The 22,438-nt window shown below is 41.4% G+C and overlaps 1 protein-coding gene across 2 annotated transcripts in view; it reads right to left on the reverse strand.

Moving 5' to 3' along the window:
* The window catches only part of IRS2 (insulin receptor substrate 2), an 84,847-nt gene that overhangs the window by 39,068 nt on the left and 23,341 nt on the right, over positions 1 to 22,438 (reverse strand). The window contains exon 2 of one of the 2 annotated variants that reach the window (XM_080377727.1): positions 1 to 15,432. This exon is cut by the window's left edge and continues 39,068 nt beyond it. In XM_080377727.1, the coding sequence (XP_080233853.1) occupies positions 15,428 to 15,432 (5 nt within the window). In that variant the 3' untranslated portion in view covers positions 1 to 15,427. The other variant, XM_080377726.1, reaches the window with a different exon arrangement.

The following is a 22,438-nucleotide window of genomic DNA, read 5'->3' on the forward strand; positions in this document are numbered from 1 at the left end:
AAGACAGTGGAAGAACAGCTCAGAGAAAGGCAGCAGTGAGAGCACCTTTCAGAAAGGCAGTCAGTTCTGCCACTCTCTGGCTGTCTCCTGCACACTACACACATGCAAGTGGACCACGCCATAGGCTTCATGCTGGGAAATACTCAGACCCCAGCAGTGACCACTGCAGGGCACTGCCAACTCATGGAGACAACGAAGGTCCCCAAAAATGTGCCAAAATATATGTGCCAGTCCTTAATATCTCAGTTGTTCAAGAAAAGGGAGTGCAGTCTGACTCAGACTAGAAAAAACTTGATGCAGTCCAGCATTATTATACAAACTTCTACAAAAACAATCAAAAAGAAATATATTTATTGCCTGTATTCCAGGAACCTGACCAAATAAGCAATGGATGTTGCTTACTGTAGGCCAGAGTAAATTCTCCACCAGAATAAGATTTTATTCATGGTTTAACTACATTAAATCAAGAGATCCATACCTGGCATTCAGAGCTTTTAGTTCCACAAACACTTTGGTCCGGCACTGAGGCCAAAAGAAGCAGTCCCATTCTTCCATCACCATAATTTTTTTCTGACTCAACATTGCTCTCTCCCTTGTTCTGGCATCAGAAGGTGCACGCTGATGCAGTGGGCTGGAGTGGGGAACGGACCCACGCATGGGCAAGCCAAGCTCCTTCTCCTGGCTTAGCTTTCTCCTGGATGGGATTCCCTACCCAGCGCATTGTGCAGTGGCATGAAACTTTGCGGTGGCAGCAGGGGTGCCATGGCATAGGGTTGAGGGGGAAAATGCATGGGGACAAGGAGAAAGCAGGACTGCTTGCTTATTCCAGTGGCAGTGCTGCCCGCTAGCTTAATTTGGCTCTAAATGACCGTGGCATCAGAGTTGTTCTTTCTTGCTGTAGATTCCAAATTCACTGACCTGTTTTGGAAATGCATCCTCCACAGTGCCATGCTGTAAATGGGTAAGAGGATGTTACTGACACAGGGTATTTATTGAAGTGACTGCATAGAACTTACACACAGAAAACACACAGAACATGCAGAGAGTATGCAGCATACATATATTACACAGGTTATGTTTTTAACTATAGGTTTTGTGGTTTTAACTGTGTTAATCCTGAATATCTGAATCTGGAACTCAAAAGGCTGCGTTTTACAAACACTCGCATAACAACGTGTGATCCAGTATGGGAAATGGACCTAGGTTAGGACTGATCATGTAGGTCTCTCATAACCTATGGCTACCAATAGATACAGCGGAACCGATGTTGAAAAAGACCTAGTGAAAAATACGTGCCAAAATAATCCATCTTATTTTAACAAATTTAAAGTTTAAATAAAGAATATTTGTTTTTTTCAGCTAAGTTCTGGATAGTCTTTAATAAGAGGGGGGGCGGGGGGCAGGAAGCAATATTTTTCTGGGACCAAAAAGCAGCAGTTTGGCTGCTGGCAAGAGTCCCTGTAGAGTACACGGAAGAGGAGCAAGGAATTAGGCTGTGCTATTTTAAAAAGCTGCTTTCATTGACTGGAACTCTATTCACTGGAGTGCAGCACATTAACACCAGGAGAGTATTTGACTTTCTTTGCAGTTGTTAGAACTTTCGTATTTGCTAGTACCGGTCAGACTAAACATTAAGTATTTCCTCCGGAATGGTGATTATTCTTCTGTGCTTCTTCCTCTGTCCAGGACAAACTGATCTGTTGACAACCAACTACCTGGGCATATGCTTGGGTTTACACATTACCATTTGAATCTTTCATGATACAGATACTACCAAATGCCATGTTGCAGGTGGCTCCAGGTGAGAACAAGGGTATGGTTGCTCCTCATTAACACCTCTGTTTTCCAGAATATGGGACTTCCCTGGCAGACTTCAGTCTGGAGAAGAGACTGCAGGACAGGCAAGCAGTACCAGATGACCTGCAACTTCAGTGCTTTCTCTTCTTTCTGTCTCCTCCTCTTCTCTCCCCACACCTCTTTCTTTCACTTTCACAGCCCATGGCTTACTGAACTCCCCTCTTCCAACTTGGCTTTCTGCTTTTCTCCTTCTTCTGGAAACAAGGCCCACCTTACCCCCACCAGTCCCTCTGTCCCTACATCCCTAGTCCCCATCAAGACTCACCCTAAGCCCCCACAACACCCTCCTGGAGAGTGGATCAGTGGCACGGTTGGGGGACAAGCAAAGGCACCCTCTTCCAGTCAGTCTCCATCGTGCTGACAAGGTAGAGGACTGTGCAGGATACATCTTACAGGCTGGGAGGTGTGAGACCGAAGGGGATAAGGGTGGGGAGAGGGGCACCGAAGGTGGGCCGTGTGGCTAGCACATTACAGAGCAGCAGACCAGCGTTGCAAAGGCTAGGCAAGAATCAGCACCTAATAATTTTGGTACTACTTGATACCATGTGTGTTTAGAGCTGCAGCGTACTTCCTCACACTTCTGGAAATAGGGCAGCGGGAGAGAACTGTTGCTATTGTTTGGGATTTTTACTGTCTTCTGTTTTTTATTTTCCCTTGTAGTGAGCAAGTAGGGTGGTTACTGTACAACATAAGGCTGACTATTAACTGACAAGTAAGCACACTGAATCTGCTTCTTGTCCCCTCAGGCAGTGGTCCCTAACTCTTGGCTCAGGGACAACATGCTGAGCACCAGATTCCTCAGCATTAGTTGCAGCTATCTGGGAAAGCCGAGTATAGCACCAGACATCACTTGCTGTGTGTTACTTCTTCAGTACACTATCCCAGGCTGCTGGAAGTTGGGGTTCTCTGCCTGGGATTAGACATTGGCCAAAAGACAGAAGATAAAATAACAGAAGATGGAAGAGGAGTTGGTTGATCACAAAAACAGTCTTGCCCAGTACCTGAAAGCTCATCTTGTCCTCAGCAAGTCCTCAAAAAGACTGGGCAATTCTGTGCTTTCAGTGCCTTCCACAAACTCCTTTCTTAGGTTCACGAGAAGAGAGCTATCATCTCTGCACTAGTTAAGGGCTCCTGGTGCCATGCTACATTTCATGAGGTAGCTAGGAAAGCCACATCTTCGTTATAACAGAAAAAAAACCCAACAACCAACACCAAAACAAACAAGCAAAAATAGTCTGGAAACATGAGAAAGTAATTCAGATCACAGAGAACTATTCACCCAGATTGAGATGGTTGCTTTCTTTAGTTTATAAAGAATGATTTAACACATTCTGGAGTTCAAACTGGCCACACATATCTATTTATGTTTTAAGTTTGAGCAGAAAATAAAATCATCCATGAAATACTAGTTAGGTTGTAGTCTATTGCTGATCTATAGTCACTGACACGGCAAATCCACTACCAGCTGTGAAGGTATTCCTCTCCTGTATTCAAGTATAGCACTGGTGATGGGAAGAGGCTGCCTATTCCTCTGGTGTAAAGGGCAGCAGCAGTAATGCCTATTCAGGAGAAATGAAGGGCTATCCAGGCAAAGACAGATACGCAAGTTGGCCTCGCAGATAAAGGAATCCTGGTCAGCCAGACTTGGAAGTGAAACACACGTTTATGGATGGTATTGCAAGCATGCCTGTGCCTGACACTCTCCAGATTTGGATTATAAAGGTTATACACAGATGAGCTAACCCGCTTTGCTGCAGAGCCCGGCTGTGGCCAAGAGAAAGATGATCTGTCTTAAGGGATCTTATCTTTGAATGTCTACTCTGCACTCAGGAGCTCCACAGGCAGGGCTAACAATCTTGTATAGATCTCCTACACAGAAAGGGAGGAGAATAACTTTACTGGCCTCTTGCAGCTATCTCAGTTGGGTCAATGGCTCTCTTCTCAAGTGTAATGGGTTCCCTCAGGTTCACCCTAGTACACTGACGACGTCTTCTCCTTCCTACTGAGTAAATCTTTAATATATTGCAAGCTCCATGTGTCTCTCAGTTGTGCTGTGAGCTGAGTACCTGCAGCAGCACAGCTTGCCTTACAAGTCGCCAAGGCTACCCCAAAACCTCTTCCCTCCGTTTCTCTGCTTCGTGTATCCTTTTCTTGGTACACAAATGTCAGCAGTTGTAACCTACTGCAGGGAGGCATCTGGCAGTGATGGCTGCCACAAAGGAGGAGGCTCTTGCTGAAGATGCTCTGCCAGCAGTGTTATGCAGACTCCCCTCCTCAATTCACATTTTCTTGGCACCTACACCCCTGTCTGACTGACTTTTAAATGGGCAAAGAGTCAATCCAACAGATGGGCTGGGTGGCAGGAAACCAAGACGCTATGAATGTGCATTGTCTGGGTGTGGAGAGTCAAACTGCCAGTCAGGAATATCCAAGTAGCTGCCCGTCACACAGCTATGTGACGACAGCGCAGAGATATGCCGTGAACAGCCAAGTTTGAACATCTTCCGTAACAGCAGCAATCACGGACAGAAAAAGTACAGTAAAGTGGCGTTGCAGCTGACCATACTTGGGAGGAATCCAGGAAGAAATTGTGATGGAGAGACGAGTCCAATGGAAGAACAGCTTTCCTCTGATGAAGGGACTGTCACCATCCCCCGTCACAATACCTTCTGGCATCACAGGAAATTTTATACAGAGCAAGGCAAGCAGCAGAGAAAGTTTATCTTTGTCTCTCAGAAGCCCTTTCAAACTAGCACAAAAAATCTAATGCATTAAATGTTTTTGCTAAATGGCTGATTTGTACGGTATGTGGTGGCCTCTGCATGCGTGGTGTGAGCAGACTAGCCTAGTGAGCCTAGTTACCAAGGAAACAGGTTTTAAACTTGAAACATAGGTAGTCAGGTTGACAAAGAGATCTTACACTTTTTTTGGAACGTTTCTCTCTTCTGAGGAGAGAATGTGGAAGCTGGATTTCAAAATCCTCCTCCCTGTGGTCACGGGGCTGCTGGAAAATGCTGTCGCATTGTTGACCCTGACTTGTTGGTCTGGCAGAAGAGGCAACAGAATATGTAACAAAAGATCATTACACTGCATCGCCTAATGCTTTACCTTACAGAAAGCAAATGGGGGTTTTAATTAGACAATGACTTCCTTTCTTTGAAGGAGCCAATCAATCACAGTTTTTCTGTCCTGAAATGAGGATTTTTTTTTTTTTTTAACATAAATCTTTTAAGCCTCGGTGCTATGGCTTTATAGGAAAAGGAAATTGATCTCAGCCGTACCCCAACAGAGTTGTACTGAACATAAAGTGTCTTTCTTCCAGAATATATTCATTAGTTCCTTTTTTCAACTTGTCCTTGAACACATTTGATTAAATGATTAAAATAATTCCATCCCAAAATGACAGTTTGTAGGACAAACTTAATTAAGCTCTGGGATTGAGGAATGGAAAATCGTGTCCTACGCTTCTTGCTTTGTATGAGCTCCTATACTTAAATAACCACATGAGGGCTATTGTAAGCCCCTGCAATATGTTGGGCATCTGGCCTCCCTGAATTCTCTGCACCTGATGCCCAGGCAGTGACAGGTTACTGCTGCACTGCCCCAACCACCGGTCCCTTCCCTTCCCCCTGCCTGCACTGTGAGCAGGGTCACTTGTTAGCATCTCCTCATTCCACAGCTCCCCACCCCCGCTGCCCCCCCCCCCAAATATGCAAACTGGCCATGCAGAGCTTGAAAAATCATTTGGTGCGTGTAACAAAAAGGAAAGGAATTCTACTAATTTCATTGTCATCTCATCATTTTAAAATACAGAAAAAAGTTACACCTTCTGTAGGATAGTGCAGTGAAAGTTGTGAAATTATTACTTTCTCACCACTTTGTTTTATCAGCCTGTCTACACCGTCAAAAACCTGAATTTGATTTCTCTGCTAAAATAGCACCACCGCTTTTGGCAGCAGTGTAATATTAACGCACACTGAGATCTTCAGCATTGTTTCTTTTACATTTCTCAGGTTATCTTATGCTGGCAGTTTAGAAATACAGGGCTTCGTTTGCTAACGTTCACACTGCTTCTAGTCCTTTTGTGAGGCCATTGGTGCTAGCAGTGGTGGATATATCACATAAAAACACTCTTCTAAACAAGGCTTGAGAAAACATTACAGTGGGCTTAGTATGATGCTCAGTCATAACTAAGCAATTCTATTGACTTCAGAGGGGCTGCATAAAAATAACTGCTAGTAAAACTTGGCTCAGGAACTTTAAAAAAAAAAAAAAAAGAAAAGAAAGAAGAAAAGAAATTCTTTAACCACAAACAATATGTGGCTCATTTTGCAAACAATTACTTAACTCACCAGTATATCGATGATAAAAACAAACCTCCCCCATTCCCCAGCCAACAAAAAAATAAAAAGGACTAGGAAAGCAAAATTGCCTGCGCAGGGTAAATGACACACAAATAAGCTAGAATAGAAAAAACATATTAATGAATCTTCTTTTAAGAGGTAAACAAAATGCTGGCTTCTTGCCAAGGAGGCATGCATCGAAATCAAGCAGGGGATCCCAGAAAGCACAGCAAAGCAGCGGATAAAGCCTCTTTAGTGCTGTAAGCGAGGCAGGCACAATCTGAGAGATGGCTGCCCCACGCACACAGAGCGGAGGGGCGAGAGGTCTGCCACGCTGCAGGGAAGCTGTGTGTGCAGCCCGGCCAGGGGGCTCTCGGGGGCTGCTTTCCTTCCAGCAGCTGCCTTTAAGGAAGGCACTAAAATACCTCAAGGGTCCCGCTCTTGCCTTCTCGGTGAGGAGAATGCAATGGCAGAAAGAATCAGCCGAGTTTTGTGACGTTCCCCACTGGTCTGACTGAGTGGGAGCAGTTTGGGCAGAGCCCGGCAGATGATGTGTCCATCCCATTAGCTCTCCCCATCCCAGTGGCCAGAAAGGTCAGCATCCACGTCTACACTGCCTCTGTGCCCACCACCATACAGGCTATGGTGTTTCCTGTACAGTGATGCACGCTGCTCTGTGCTTAGCTGGAAGTTTTTATTTCTTCCCTTGAAAGGCTCCTGAAAAACCTGAAATACAAAAGGAAATATGAAAAGTTTCACTTTTCCTCCAGCCAGTCATCTTCCAGAGCTACCTTGCTGATTAATGCAGTGAGACAGGGGTTCAGAAAGAGCTTTGCAGAGCCCTCACCCTCACTGCGCCTCAGTCACACGGGTTAATGTGACCACTGAAATGGATGCACCGAGAGGTGCACAGCCAGCGGTTCAGGCACTGAGGCAGGAAGGTGAAGTCATGGCTGATAAAAGTTGGAGGTCCATTTGAAATTTCTGTTTTCAATCAGGGGATGATTGATTTTTGCCTTGTGGATCTTCTGTGCTAGAGGAAGAATAAAATAGTCACCCGCTCATTAGCAAAACAAAGCAAACAGACAAACATCCCCGAAATACATGTCAATTGATACACTGACATCTGTCAAGCTATATTTGAATGTACACAAAACGTGAAATTTCTTGTGTAGCAACAAGCATGACTAGGCCTTTATCACAGTATCCACTGATTAAAACAGTGCTGCTTCTGCAGAAGAGGAGAACCAGAGCATTTTGCTGAATAGCATGGGAGAACTTCACCCACAGAGCAATGATGCACCTGACACACCAAGAAGGTGTATCGCTGCCTTACACATCAAGTTGAGGATGATCACAGAGCAAAATAACAGAACTATTGGAGCTTATAATTTGTCATGGGACAGGCAGTTCAATGGCTGAAGAGTGTACAGACAAGTCCAAACATAAATGAGGTTCCTCTGACCATGACCCCTGGATGCTTTCTCATAATCTGCATGTCTGTAAACAAAGAGCAAAGATCACAGATATAACCCAGCAATGCAGTTCTCCAGGTGCATCACATAACAAGTGTGCTTGTAAACAAACACTTGTACAAACGAAAGATCAGGTTTCCAATTTGAAAATTATGCTGGCTTGAATTTCTTTGCAGTACCACTTTTCTGGTTTTGAAGGCATTGGACTACAGCTGCTCAATTAGAAGTCTAATTTTCTTTATTCCTTTAGAACAGAAAAATCCCAGGGTACGTTACCTTCTGAGAAATGCAGACAAATTCAACAAAGTAATGAAATGTTTATATTGTCCAAGTATTTCCTGTGAAATAGTAAAATCATTATTTGATTAAAATAATATAGAATCCAGCACTGGGATATTAATCACGCTGTATCAAAGGCAGAGAAGGAAAATATTATTCCTCTTTTGTTGTCTGTTACTAAGAAAAGATTCTACTCAAAGTGAAACACTTCAATATTTGTTCTTTAGATAAATAAGATTAAATTTTAACCTTTACTCTTCTGAAACCCTTAGAGAAACATTCGCTTATCTTCAGCTGAAATTAATATTGGATTGCTTTATTGATCCATTGGCCAAAGGCACAGACTAGCCATGAAAATTCCTTTCTGCTTGTATTGACACATTGAACAGGAACAAAAAAAAAGGCATTTAAAAGCAGTTTAGCCTTGAGAAAATGGGCAGTCATTGTGAGGTTTGGCATTCTAAAAAAAAAACCACATTCTTCCTGTACCCCACTTAAGAATCAAGGTATTTCTATGGAACAGCTTGATAAGACATGATAAGTAACTGGCTATAATTACATTTTTTTGAGGGACTGCTTAAAGGCAATCTTATATCACAACACGGAAAAGCCTTCCAAGGACATAAGGTTTAAAAAAACGAAATATCAAAAATGTATAAACAACCTCTCAAACGACTCTGAGTCAGAGCTTCCATTCCAGTAAATCACCACGAATGCAACAGTGACATGTTCCTAATCTGTGGCCACCGAGACCAGGGCCCCCAGGGTTTATCTGTGTGCAACAGCTTGTGATATTTAGACTGCAAATTGGCAGCAGTGAAAGGGCGATTGGTGGGTATGTTGTAGGTGACCTGGGTGACCCTACTAAGGGTGAGTTCGGTGTGAACTGACTCCCCAGTCTCTGTGTTTATACCCTGATCCCATGGCAAGTGCGAGATAATCTGGAGTAATCACTGCTCCATAGGGAAGAGGTAACCACCTCACCATTACCTCTGGGTCAGATTAAGTAAAATGATAGATAATAGTGATGTAGCTGCTGTATTCTCCCTTATCTCCATAGCTTGTTTAAGCATACACACATTTACATGAACCATGACAGCTTCACCTAGGTTTATCACACAGCTGTAGTAATGGCATAGTACACCATAACACACCGCTCTGCCTTGAGCGGGACAGTTCCTCTCCTGATACGAGGAAAGCATTGGTGTCTCCTGGTACGAAATTATACTGCCCACAAGTGTCAGAGAAGTTGATCACCGTGTTGCTTTGGTTTTTTGGATTCATCATGATGAAGCAGTTTCATCTGCGGTCAGATAAGAGCACTCAAGCAAATGAACTGAGTTTTAACTGACAGTAACTAGTCTCACCAGTTCTTTTCTCTTCAGCATCTGCATCTAAATCAGGTCAATTGCCAGTAAAGGGACGACGTTACAGAAATTATCATTATTTTTTTCCAAGAGGAACTGTCCTGTCAAATAGGGTCGTAATGTACCATAGCACCATAAATTTAGACTATGCTTTCCTTGGAGACTTCATAGGGGGTACCTGGGAGACCTTTCCACAGTCATTCAGTGTATAAATTTGTCCAAAAAGCCATTATGCCTGGGTGAAAGAAAACTTTTTAAAGGAATTAGGAGCATATATTAACTCTACTGTTTTAAGGTCAGACTTCTCACACAAAAATATTCTAGTGGAGATGTAGCAAATTCATCCCTTCATAGACAGGTTTCATCATTGTAACCAAAATTTTGACTTAATGGTACACTTCAGTTCCCTTTTTTTGGGAAAATCTAAGTCATATTACAAGATCTAAGCTTGGAACCTTTTGCTTGGGCAAAAATTCCACATTGGAGTTTGTCTGAGGTAGAATGGTAGGCCTGGATGTTCACCTCTGCAGTACAGCTTGCTTACACTAATGAATGAACAGGGAAGTAATAACTGCATTGCTGGGTACACCCACATTTTCAGACAGGATTCTTAATGAGAAAGGAAACTATTTTTAGGAGCAGCAACAGAAATTTCAAAGGTTCAGACAGAATAATACATTAATGTTTAATTCCTGTCAAATGTGGGAGTTCAGTTCAACTGGTCCATCTGCAACACACATGCTTCCAAGTCAGAGAGTCCTGTTCCTTTATTTAGACCTTCCTTGCGTTCGTTATTAATGGATGTTTCAAGGTGTGTCTAATTCCACCTTCTGCTTCCTCCCTTTACAATATTTAAACAAAGCCTGATGTTTATATCCTGTTCCTTCTGTAAGAGCAAGTATTTTGGCACTAGTGTTCCTCACCTTCTAGACATACCTTCTACATTCAGTTTAGCACTTACTGATGCACTTTTATGATTATTTTCATTATGTGCATATGTATATTATATGTATATGTGTGTATATATATATGTATATTATATGCTCACTTTAAGCAGAGGGGAAAAGAGAGGATGTAAAGAGGCCCTGTAAAGAAATACTGAGGATCAAGCAGACTTTTCAAAAACTTTTGGCAGCCACACATTCAACACATGACACAACTTTGCTTAACAATATGAAAAAAATTGCGATGCCATGGCCCATACAAAGCAATGTTATGTGTCGTATCTATCCTACAGGCCAGTTTCCCCATTCCTAGTTTGAACATTGTAAAACATATATTTAGTCTGATATATAGATTGGACACACCACAATAATAAATAAACAAAAAAAAACAACCTGGGGATCTGGTGACATGTTGGTGACATTTTCTGTCCCTGTTACTTTGGTAGGCCACTGAAATACTTCAAAGAAGTCCTTTTTTAAGAAGTCACTCCCACTAAATGGCACAAATTGTACCCTTAAATAAGGATTATCTACCATAAGTTGTAAGTTAAATATTTGGGGCTCCTAAAAAGCAAAACCTCCATTCATTAAATATAATCTCTCCTTGCAGATCCTATCAGAGACTCTGGAAAAGCCAGGTGCAAGTCAGGTGAGTCTTGCAGTGCATCTCAATGTCTCTGCAAGAGCTGGCTGAAGTTCCTCAAGGTGGAAAAGCCATGTGGGAACAACTGAAGCAGCAGTAATGTACTGAAAGATTTGGTAGGTGGTTTGCCTCCCACAGAGCATGAAGGCTTACACCTCTGGCCCAGTCTGTTCCTTTGCACTCTTCAGCAACGGCTCTCCCAAGAGCAGACTCCAAGCTGCATTTCCACACTCAGAATACTCACAGATGGGTTCAGAATTAGCATAGCAAAGACCTGAAGACTTTCTTCTTCCCATCTTCTTTGAGAACAGAAAGCAGGTTGAATGGTAGGAATAGGTGTTGAAGGAGGCAACTTGCTTGTCCCTTGTTTATTATTTAAAGGCTACTGAAAGATGCTTTTATTGTGGTCTCCGGGGCCACTCCAAACTAGAGAATTTGGGAATGCTTCGATGCTCCAGGGCACAGGTAAGTGCTCACAGTAAACTCATTCCATGCTGGGGTGACACCTAGATATGTATCACCCCTTCCCTGACCTCTGTACCACGAAAAGTAAACAAAGGTTCCCAAGGAGGCTGGAAGGCAGTTGAGGTCCTTAAGAAGTAGCCACTGGACAAGGACTTCAGAGCACCACTCAGGTCAGTGCAAATGTTGCTCTGGAAGCAGCCTACGTCAAACCAAACTGTGCTGTGGGTGGGCTGGGTATCCAAAGTTTTCCTAAAGCTCTGATTACCAGAAATTGAACCCATCAGAGAATCATTTGACACTGGATTTCCAGAGGTCTTATCAAACACATTCTTCTGCTGGATTGTAAGGTACCACTCACATATCCTGTTGATAGCAGAAAAGAAGATACTTTTGGAGAGCTGTATTTCCCCAAAGCAATTTCAAAGACTAAAGCAATTGCTCTTTCTCTTCAAGGACGTAGGCACCATAATATCCACAATGTTCCATTTTGTTTCCCCTAGCAAAACCTGCAGCTAAGATGGTCAGGACAGATGAGAGAAGGAACTGGATGTTCTGTCTTGGGCAGTACATATATTGTCTGTGATTTACGTCCACATTCTGTGGCTTATGTGGACACTCCAACAGCCACAGGATGATCCTACTCCAGCAACAGACAGAACTGCTCTTTTCCATTCAAGCCACTTTCAGAGAAAGAACCTGAGCTTGCCACAATGACCGAGGTTTTGTCCTTTTAAGACAAAGCTGTATGAGTATGGTCCTTCAACCATCTCCAAAACATAATGTAATCATGAAAGCAGCACCCCACTTAGTGGTAGACATGGCCAGGAAAATGTAACATATGTGTCCCAAGACAGGATTTCACTCCAAATTACTTCAAATGTGGTATGTATAGAGATCACGTCCCTTCCTGCACCAGCAGGCCTTGCATGTGAGCAACAAAGACATGTCACTTCGACACTCCTCAGCTTATGCAAAAGAGATCTCAGCAAGACCCTGCTGTGAAATGGACGTCAAGCTTCTTATGAACCTGCTGTTGTCATCCCCTGCCCCGCATCACTACAATCCCCATCACGAGTCAGTGACCCTCACGCACATCATTTACTTGGGCACAAGGAACACTGAAAAAGGGTCATTTGCACAGGTGTAAGGGACATTCCTACTGACCAGGAGCAGACCATGCTGTCTACAGCTGCCCCCCGGAGCTCCTGCCAGCAGATGAAGACACCTACACAGAGCATTATGTTCCTGTTCACTTTGTAACAGTGTGACTATACAGCACGTATAGGTCAAATCCATTCCCACTAAACAGACTACCAGGACTGCCAGTCTTCCACTCACTTTTAGAACTGGAATTAAAAATTAAGACCAAATTCTGTTCCTAGTTATTTCCTCAAATGTACAAGCTTCACCTTCCCAATACTGATCATTTTACTCTTAAACAAAATTAAAATTATTTCATAGTTTTTCAGAAGCGTTATATGCTCAGTAAAAGCAGGTAAGTATGTGCACAACAGTAAGATTTATTCAGAGCAAGCGTGTTTTTATTTAAAAGAGAGAATAAACTGATTTTATTTAAACAACCAGAAAAAACACCCCACCCCCAGAGAAAAAAGGCACACAAATACTTTACTCCTTTCATAAATAATGTATTTTATTGCATATGGCTATTAAGGAGAGCATCCATGATCAATACAGACTAAATACAATACACTACTCTAGTTCCATTTATTCTGGTCTCCAGCAGCATCACATTTATCCTTATATACAGCGTGTACATTGGAAGACACAGCAAGATAAGTTAAGTCTCTTGTCATATCACAATAGCAAGAAATATATTTAACATCTTGATATCCAGAAACAATACGTACCCAAAAAGAAAACACTGCTTAATAACTGTTAAGGTTATATAGCAAAAAATATTTTAAATTTAAGGTAAGTCAGGCAAAATGTACAAAGACCCAATATACATTGTGAAGTTTTAGCAAACATAACATTTATACATTTTGGTTCCATTCTGTAAACTAAATTAAGAATGTAAGTATTGCATATGCCTTTGTGAAATATACAGGATAGAGAAGAATTTACTATATTGTCAAGTTTTTGTTTTGAAGTTGATGTATGCATTTTAACCATTTGTTTTAGTGGCGTGATTTCTTAATTGGTAGAAGGCTACTTCAAAATAGAAGTTCAAAGCATCGAATTCAGCAGGTACCACACTCAGTGCTGGGGGGGGGGGGGAGTTCAGACAGAAAATATCAAAAGTATTTGTTTTTTTAGTTCCAGACTTGAACAAGCAGCATTTTAGAATGTCTTAGAACCGTTTATAGCATTATTATCTAAAAAAAACCCCTCAGATAGATCAGATATTTAAACTAATTTTAGATCTAATATTGTATCAGCCTATGCATTGCTGTGATTTAAGACCCCAAAAGTTACACTGAAAAATAAAGTGTGTCATGGGGTAGGGAAGGAATTAGTTTACATTCATCTTTGTCTTGTAATACAATCCTCAGTTCTAAAAATTCAGCATGTAAGCAGGAAGACTGCATTGCCATTCACTACATTTGTAAGACATTGACTTTCGTCTTCCTCAGAAAAAAAAAATCCCAAAAGATAATGCATTGTTAACAGTGAAGTACAGGTTCCACCTAGCACAATGATTTAAAAAAAAAAAAAGGAAAAAACGTCTCATGTAATTCATAACTTACTAATACGTACATGTCTATCAGAGCAGGCACTGGGGAGGTACCCTTACAATGTATACGAACTCTTCAACAAATTTACCAAAGGAGAAACAAGGTGGCATGACATTCTGCTAGTCTGGTGAAACAGTTGTATGTGATGTTTGTGACGGCAGCCACCACATCACTCAGATTTTCAGGCTACTGGAAATGTGATGCACAGGTAGCCTTGAAAAGAACTCAGGATAAATGACTGCAATGGTTCTTCTTCCCTGTAATAATGCCTGCAGCTACAATGGTGCTTTCTGGGTAAAAGGCAAATATCAGGACTTTCTAGATGGCAAGATAATACTGTGTTAATATTAGCGCTTGAATCTGCCCGATACCCATTATCATCCCTGCATTCCTAGCATGCCTACGTGGATTTTTGGTTACAAGAAACGCAGCTAAGAACAGGGTTAGCTGACAAAAGTGAGCTTGTAAATAGGAGAAAAGGCTTTTGCAATCTGAAGTACCTATATAAACACCTACATAGAGAGGATTAAACAAGTGTGTCAAAGGTACAGAGAGATACCCCCAATATAGTTTGATGTTTTTAACTTACGTTGCTTCAGTTACACATTTTATATTTTTTAAATACTCTGAATCCTTTGTCCAAGTCCGATTCACAGAGTTTCATCTCATTTTAGACTTTTCAGTGCCCTGGTTAGGCTTTGTCTGAGAAGTAAACCCTGCGGCTAGTGATTCACAACCCAGCAGCAGCAGCTGTACGCGTTGCAAGTTCAGTAAGGCTGAGGACCGTTCTTGAGAGACTCAGCATAGAGAAAAAGGAGGTCCTGTCGTACACCAACACCGCAAATCTGGCTTTACTTTGAACTGAGGTAGTACTGTGGTAGGCTTGAACTTATGCCAGTAAATACCAGATCTTACTGCTTCAGCAGGTGTTACAGAATCCCCTAATATGCCGAAGAATAAATACAGTTTGTCACTGAAGAAAAAGGGAATGAAGGCATTGGCCGTTAGTTAAAGAGGCCGGCAGAAAAGTTCCTACGATCTAAAGAGCATCTCCAACTTCTGTTGAAACAGCAGCAAAATGATACCCTAGATGCCATGAATAGGTAATGAGTTAGGCAGGTTGCTTTCCCTTCCTCCCAGGTTTGTTGCATGGTTTAGTCCACAACAGTTAAGTAACTGTCAGGACAAATAATAACAACAACAACAAAAAGTAAACCTTAAGCAGCTTCAGTTACAAAAACAAGCAAAAAAAACCCCAACAAAAAACCTAAACCAAACAAACAAAAAGGTATATGCCGAGCAGCTTCTTTGAATGTTGTACGCTGTTGTTTGAGGTCATGGTGAGAAAACTAACTCCTTCACTCTGAAAAGAAACAAATGAAAGAAAGTCAATAAAAGTCGCGAAAAAAAATCATATCTATGACTTTAAACAACACAAAAATACCATAGGGAGATTTTTCAGAATGGGTTTTCATGGAAAAAAAAACCCCGCAACCCACAACAAAGCTATGCAATAACTGCTTTTATATTTGTATACATCATAAGGTACTGCAGAGGCAATAAAGGGAGTACTCCCCAACCCAGTACCCCCTCCTTTATTTAGAACTTTTCATCTGTGGCTCTTCAGACCAGCAAACCATGGGAGACAGAACCAGTTAGAAAACCTGACACAAAATTCCCCCCAGTTCAAGTTGTGACCATCACTGTTTGCATCAGTGGAAAGGGAAAAGGGTGGCAGAAAGTAGATATGAACTCAACTGTTTTTTTGTTTGTTTTTTTCCAGTCAGCTGGGTGTTATCAAAAGCTGTGCATTTCCAGACATTAAAAACAAGTTTCTTGAGTCTACGTTGTCTTTAGGGAAAGAGTCTTCCAAAACCGTAAGCAAAGTATAGAAAGAACCATGTTCGAATTGAGTTATTTGATTTACAAAGCTGCTTTACACACTCAAGGTGAATTATGCAGTAAACCAGAAACTGACGACAAAGTGACCCATCCTATTTTAAAGAATGCAGCTGACTCCTTTTGTGTTTTTTTCACTGCAAAGAATTAATGGATAGTAGGTGCCACAATCATAAAGGGACATCATTATATTGATTAACTTACAACATTAAGAAGATTTGTTCACGTGGTCATTAAAAAAAAATATCAAAATTTCCTTAGTATGTTGCTTATTGCATAGATTTTTCCTGTTTGTGATAATATTTGGAAAGCAGCAATGCACAAACAGTAGTGAGTAAAACACCAAGACTGTACATTTTACATGACAGAACATTAACACCCCATTTCAAAAGGTGCCGTCTAAGTGGTAAATCTTAATACGTCAGGCTGCAACATTACATCCATAAGTGCTATTAATAGCCTAATTCATTCAATAGTTTACAGTGATTTTTTTGTTGTATGTTGTTGTCTCCAAGTTTACAAGCTAGATGAAAATTTTAGTTTGAATATGTATTACACAAGTTTTCCTGAAAAATGAAGTTATTTTGGAACACTTTGGGAACTAACGTTGATACGTAGAAAAGTCAATGAAGGACATAACTCATTAATTTTGCCTGTATTGATACAAGTCAGTATTTCTGTACATTTTTAATTCCTTTGGGACTACAAAGCCAAAATAAATTGTATATGAAACCTGGATGTCCAAGTATACATAGTGGATGTCTGTGCAAGTTTCAATCCATACAAGCCTCTGATAAACCGGTACAAAGGCTTTTCCTTCAAGTCTACACAAAAACAAAGGTTGACATATCTTGGCATATATGTGAGAATTGCTAAATTGCTATTGAATCTCTCAGAGCTAAGGTTTACTTAAGGATTAGTCCTGCTGGAGTCAATCGGAGCCACTATATGATCAGCTACTTATGATATTACTTTGGATTTTATTTCATGACACAGCTTGAGATTAATTAATAGCTTGCCAAGACCAAAAGGAGAGCAACTCATTGCCCCCACCCATTGCCATTTATTTGTTGCCACTTTTTTGATCGGAAACTAAAGCCAAATCTACCAATTCAACCTTCAAAACTAGAGCTTTTGTAGCAGGATGGATGGCTCTCAGAAGGGTATAGAGATGCCTCACTGGAGGAAGAGCCGCCTAACAAACCACTTTGTTCCGACTTTCACTCAGGAAAGCAGGACAAATGCATCACGCAGGCAAACAAGTGAGAGTTTAACGATACATGCCAACTCTGTTTTATTGCCTTCCTCCTCCCAACAGAAACCAACCTGACAACTAAGTTTAGGTTCCCAAAAGTGGCTATGATAGTGAAAGCCAAATAAAAGTTACAAAGCCAAACAAAGAACATTCGTTCCAATAGGTAAATCAGAGGAAGATATTTTTGTACATGCAAAAACACAAAAAAGTGTGCTTCCAGAAGTATGTCAGCCTAGGGCGGTCATCAGGGAGGATTATTAGCAATTGAGTAAACCTGCCGTTGTTCTTACGGCACAACAGGTACTTTCCAGCCAGAATTAAACTGGAGCAGGCGAAGTGGCTGATGCTTCAAAGCACTTCCAGACTTGGTTCATAGGGTTTTGTAGGTGGGCGATGGGACTGTGAGCACAAGCCTAAGAGCCTATGATGCAATAACCATGTCATCCAATGAGTCTATAATGCTGACCTATAACAGAAAACTAACCCAAACAGAGTCTTCAATCATGAAACAACTTCCTCTGACTTCAGAAGAAGCTTTGAATCAAGAAAGAAAAACTAACAATGTTACCACTTGATCCACAAAACAGCAATGTCGGCTTCAGAGGAAGCTTACTTGCAAGAAGTTGCAAGTTGCATGCTGAAGTGAAAAAAAAAATAAATTACATCAGTATCAGTGTTAATTTTTACTTGAGTGATTAGTATCTTTTACTTAGCCTCAGGTCAATATTCTACTTACACAGCAAGTCACATCAGCATACATTGACTTTACCCAGGAACTAAACAAAATTCCTACAGGGCATGAATTTATTCTTCGGTAACTTCATTCCCCATGGGCGTACACAAATCCAAATTCAAAGTCCAGCACTATGTCAATGCTGAAGTTTCCTCTTGGGTTTGGGCTTTATTAAGGAAAGTATTCATGATCACTGTTGAGTTTCCAAAACTAGTTAAAAGTCATTTGATTCCACCAGTGCTTCTTGGGGAATAAATCAGATAATAAACACACACAAATTGCTAGGAGACTACCAAATACTCAAAGACTTGTTAAATACACTGTGAAGAGAATACAATGGTTAGTCAATTAAAGATTATCTACTCTGCTTATTAATTTTCAAAGTCAGTAAGCAATGAATAAAAACTTTCTTAATTCCTAAAAATAATTCTCATCTACTAACAAGCACGCAAACAGCTATTCATGTGGCTCATGGCAAAACACGTTGCTGGTTTTTCATAACTAGTAAATTTATTCCACTGGCAGCACGACTGCCAGAGCAGATCAGGCATCAGGCACAGAAGCCCAGCTCCGCCACAGGCTTCTGCCCTGACTGCAGGCAAATCGCTTGGTGGCTTTGTCCCTTTGTTTCCCCTCCCCACGCTGCCTGCCAAATCGATTCAGGCTCTGATCCCACTAACTAACTTTTCCTGGAAGAGCAATCCTATTGATACAACTGAATCTAGAGGTTAACACCACATACGTCTGTGGGCATCGGGCCAGGCCATTAGACAGCACAGCCCAAGGAACTGAATCCCACCCACAGGGAGATGTCTTCAGCCCCCCTGACACTGAGGAAGAGGTGCATGGCCCTGGGTGAGGCAGCTGGCTGGTCAGAAAAGGCTGGTGTGTGTCCCTCCTAGCAAGCTGCAGTGCCCTCCCTACCCTGCAGCACCTTGCACTGTACCCAGCCAGGTGCCCCGCAGGAGGTGGGCTCACGGGCACCAGCACGGCTTGTAGCCTTGCACCTCCGCACCACCTTCCCTGCACCCAGACCTGTCAGCATCAGCCAGCGAGCACAGCAGGGAGGTGGGCTGCAGAGGCTGAGGGTGGGGATGGACAGCCTGGATCCCAATGGAGATGAAGCCGTGCTGGCCTGGCACCGACGGCGAGGGCAGACGGTCTGAACCACAGTCCCTGAGGGCTTCCTTATGGGAGGAGTTGTATGATGCATGCACACACATTGTAAGGTCACAAATTTGGTCAAGCACCCCAATGAGAATGCAGCCTGCCTGCTCCCTGGGATGCTACCAGAGAGGTGCACAGTAGGAGCCAAATCCTGCCCTGGCTCTGACTCTCATTAAGTAATTTAATGAACACTATACTTAATATTAAGTACATAGGTAAACCTGCTAAAGATAACAGAATAACTCATGTGCGGAGCTATGGCTCTTCACAAGTAATTCCAGGGAATCTGAGCTCCGCTCAGTGGGACTGTTCATACCAAATAAAGGCAAGTTTGGCCATCGTCATAGGAAAAGGTTTCAATCAGAGCTTAAACATTTGCCTCACAAGCACTTCGCAGGAAAACATAGTGTGATCTAGCAGTTTACAAAGCTCATGAATAATATCCATCCAAAGTAAAATGTTTCCACATTTCAGAGGAAAAACAAGTCAAACCATGAAATGAAAAAACCACGTTGTTATTTTTTTTTAAACAAACCATGGTTGATCATAATTGGAGACATGCTGCCCCAAGTAACTACGCTCTTTTGGTATGTTATTCCACTAAGAAACAGTACATGATGTTATTTAGATATGTCTCTGTTGTTGTATGAATTTAGAAAAGCAAGCATTGGGTCAACATAAATTCTTCATGACTGGTAATTACAAAAAAATTAAAATCACTGAATTTCTTTAAAGTAGTAAAGTAGGGATTTTGCAGCCAGTTATTTGTATTACAAGGAGCTTTATAGTACTTTTAACTCTTGTGTCAAATAGTTAAAAATCATTACATCTTGAATTGTGTTAAGATAATCATGGGGAAAGATACTATCTTCTAAAGTGGGAAACACAGCACTAGATTATCTGGAAAAAGATGATGCATGTCAGCACCTGCAAGTATTTCTTATTTTTTTCGCCTGGCATATGCACAAAAGGCTAAAATGTTCATCTGCTGGCATGGCCCCACAACTTATGAGTGTCAACTTTTATCCAAATGTACTAAAAATCAAAGTAATCTGTATTTGACACCATATATTTACATGACTAACACTTATTTTACCTGCAATCTTACACTAGAGTTTAAGCACATGAGTCTACAGTATAAGTACAGATGATGATGAGGGTTATGCTTAGCTGATTTCAGAATTTGATATAATTTGTGTTTCATATCATTTTGTTAAGGTTCTTATACTTTTTGTAGTATGAATAACTAAATTTAAAACATAATCATGTGGAAAATAAAGGATTAAACTTACGAATGTCATTATAATGAATTTATAGCTGAAGTGCTGGTCCAGCAATACATTTGCCATATCAATTATAGTAAAAATAAGCACTTCAAATTTAAAATTAAGAAACTAGACATGCTCATTTTTCCAGGATTAATTTAATATAGTTGCTATTGTATCTCTTAATTTCAGAGCTACAGCCACTGCGTACTATTAAACAAGTTTGTATAGATGTGATTTAATCCCATGATTGGGGATAAAATAAGATCAGTAAAAAAATCTCAGCATAGTACTATCTGAAATGTGTTCAATTATCCTCTCCCTTCCAGTTTGCGTATAAAATCATTTAAAAATATTACATGAAATTAAACAAAATCAAGCTGCTTTCTCTAAGCAAAAAAAAAAAAAAGCTAGGAAAAAATGTTTAGTCCTTTTGGCCTTCCACTGGGAATTTGTAAGAGGGACAGAAACACACATACAGAAGCAGATGTGGAAACTATATAGAAAATTTGCCACTGAAAAGATTAGTCCATGGCAGCCAGCCAAAGAGCCACTCAACAGTTCACATGCACAGGATTTAACCATCACGGAACAAGAAGTCATGCTCTCAGCTGATGACCATTTGCATGCAACTGGAATTGCCCCCCACCTTACAACCATCACGCCATTCCTTTATCAGTGCAGATTCAAAACCCAACGCTGCAAACATGGTCTCAGGTGGTTGGCTTGATTTTCACAGCTCCTTCCACCACACCAACACGAGCACACAGCTCTTCCCAGGTACAGACCCAGACAGCAATGCACAAAGTCCAGCGACACCACTTTGCATACAAAACGAGGCTGGAAGTTTCTTAAGAGAGAGAATTTTTGCAAAACAACATGCTCACCTTACAAGTGCTGAAGAGCGAGGGAGGAAGGAAGTAGTGACTAATACACCAAACTACCTACCAACCCCATCTTCGGAGACACAACAAAAACAACTGAATTAGCACGTCTGCCCTGACAGCATACACCAGGCAATACTCAGCCAGCCTCTGCCATTCCCAATGTGTACCTCCACATCTCTAACCTATTCAGCCTAGAAGGTGCTAGTCATTCTAGCTCCTTATAGTCAAGGAGAAGAAACTGGCACTTTGAAGCAACAATTCTCCTCCCCTATTTCATATTAGGATCAGATGAATAAGAGTTATGAAAGATCTCCAGGTCTGTGAGGTATATGACTTGGTATTCATTTTAGGAGCAGAGACCATATCCTTTTACACACCTTTACAATTGCTGGGAAGTTTGCTCAGCTGGAATGTCAAAGGCCTGTTTGTCCCTCTTCTAACATGTATCAGTAGTCATTAACGAGGGCAACAAGGTCTGACAAGAAAGAAGAGCTCTTTTAAGTAGAGCTTGATATTCTCAAGCCGACAGCCGACTGAAATGCCACCAGCGTGGGTGGACCTATTTCAGGCAGGGAATGGCAGCAGGGGTAGGGGGGATCTAAAATATGATTAGACTTCTGGTTAGATCCACAAGCAAGAACCTGACTGCCCTTCTACATATCAATGGCCAATACCAAAGTCCAACAGCTTATTCTCAGCCACTACTTGCCTCCATCCACATGCCTGAACACACAGTGTTAAGAGTGCTTTCAAAAAGCTTAAAAGCACGCTTTTTCTCTCTCTCACTTGGGAGAAAAAGCAATCTTTTCCAGTGATTAAACTGAAGAATTATTCATATTAAAAGTTTAAATATTCATGGGAACAGGGATAAGGGCTCATGTAAGTTGTGGAAGTCATGTTCACTCTCCCTTTCCATTACAGTGAATATCTAATTATTCCATGAAAAAAGCTTCAGTAAAGAAATTAAAGAGCCCTCTGCCAAAGAATATGTGGCTGAGATGTGCTCGGGATGGGAAGGTGGAGGCAGGACTGAGATTTTTTTCCTTCAGTCAGAAAGGTACCGGACACTGGTCAGTCCTGGGCGAGTGCTCTAGCCACATAAATATTGTGGCAGGGGAACAGAAACACTTCATCCAGGCACTCTTTGAAAGACTGATCCCTGC

The sequence above is a fragment of the Falco punctatus genome, assembly GCF_963210335.1.
Source record: "Falco punctatus genome assembly, chromosome: 2".
Lineage (NCBI taxonomy): Eukaryota > Metazoa > Chordata > Aves > Falconiformes > Falconidae > Falco > Falco punctatus.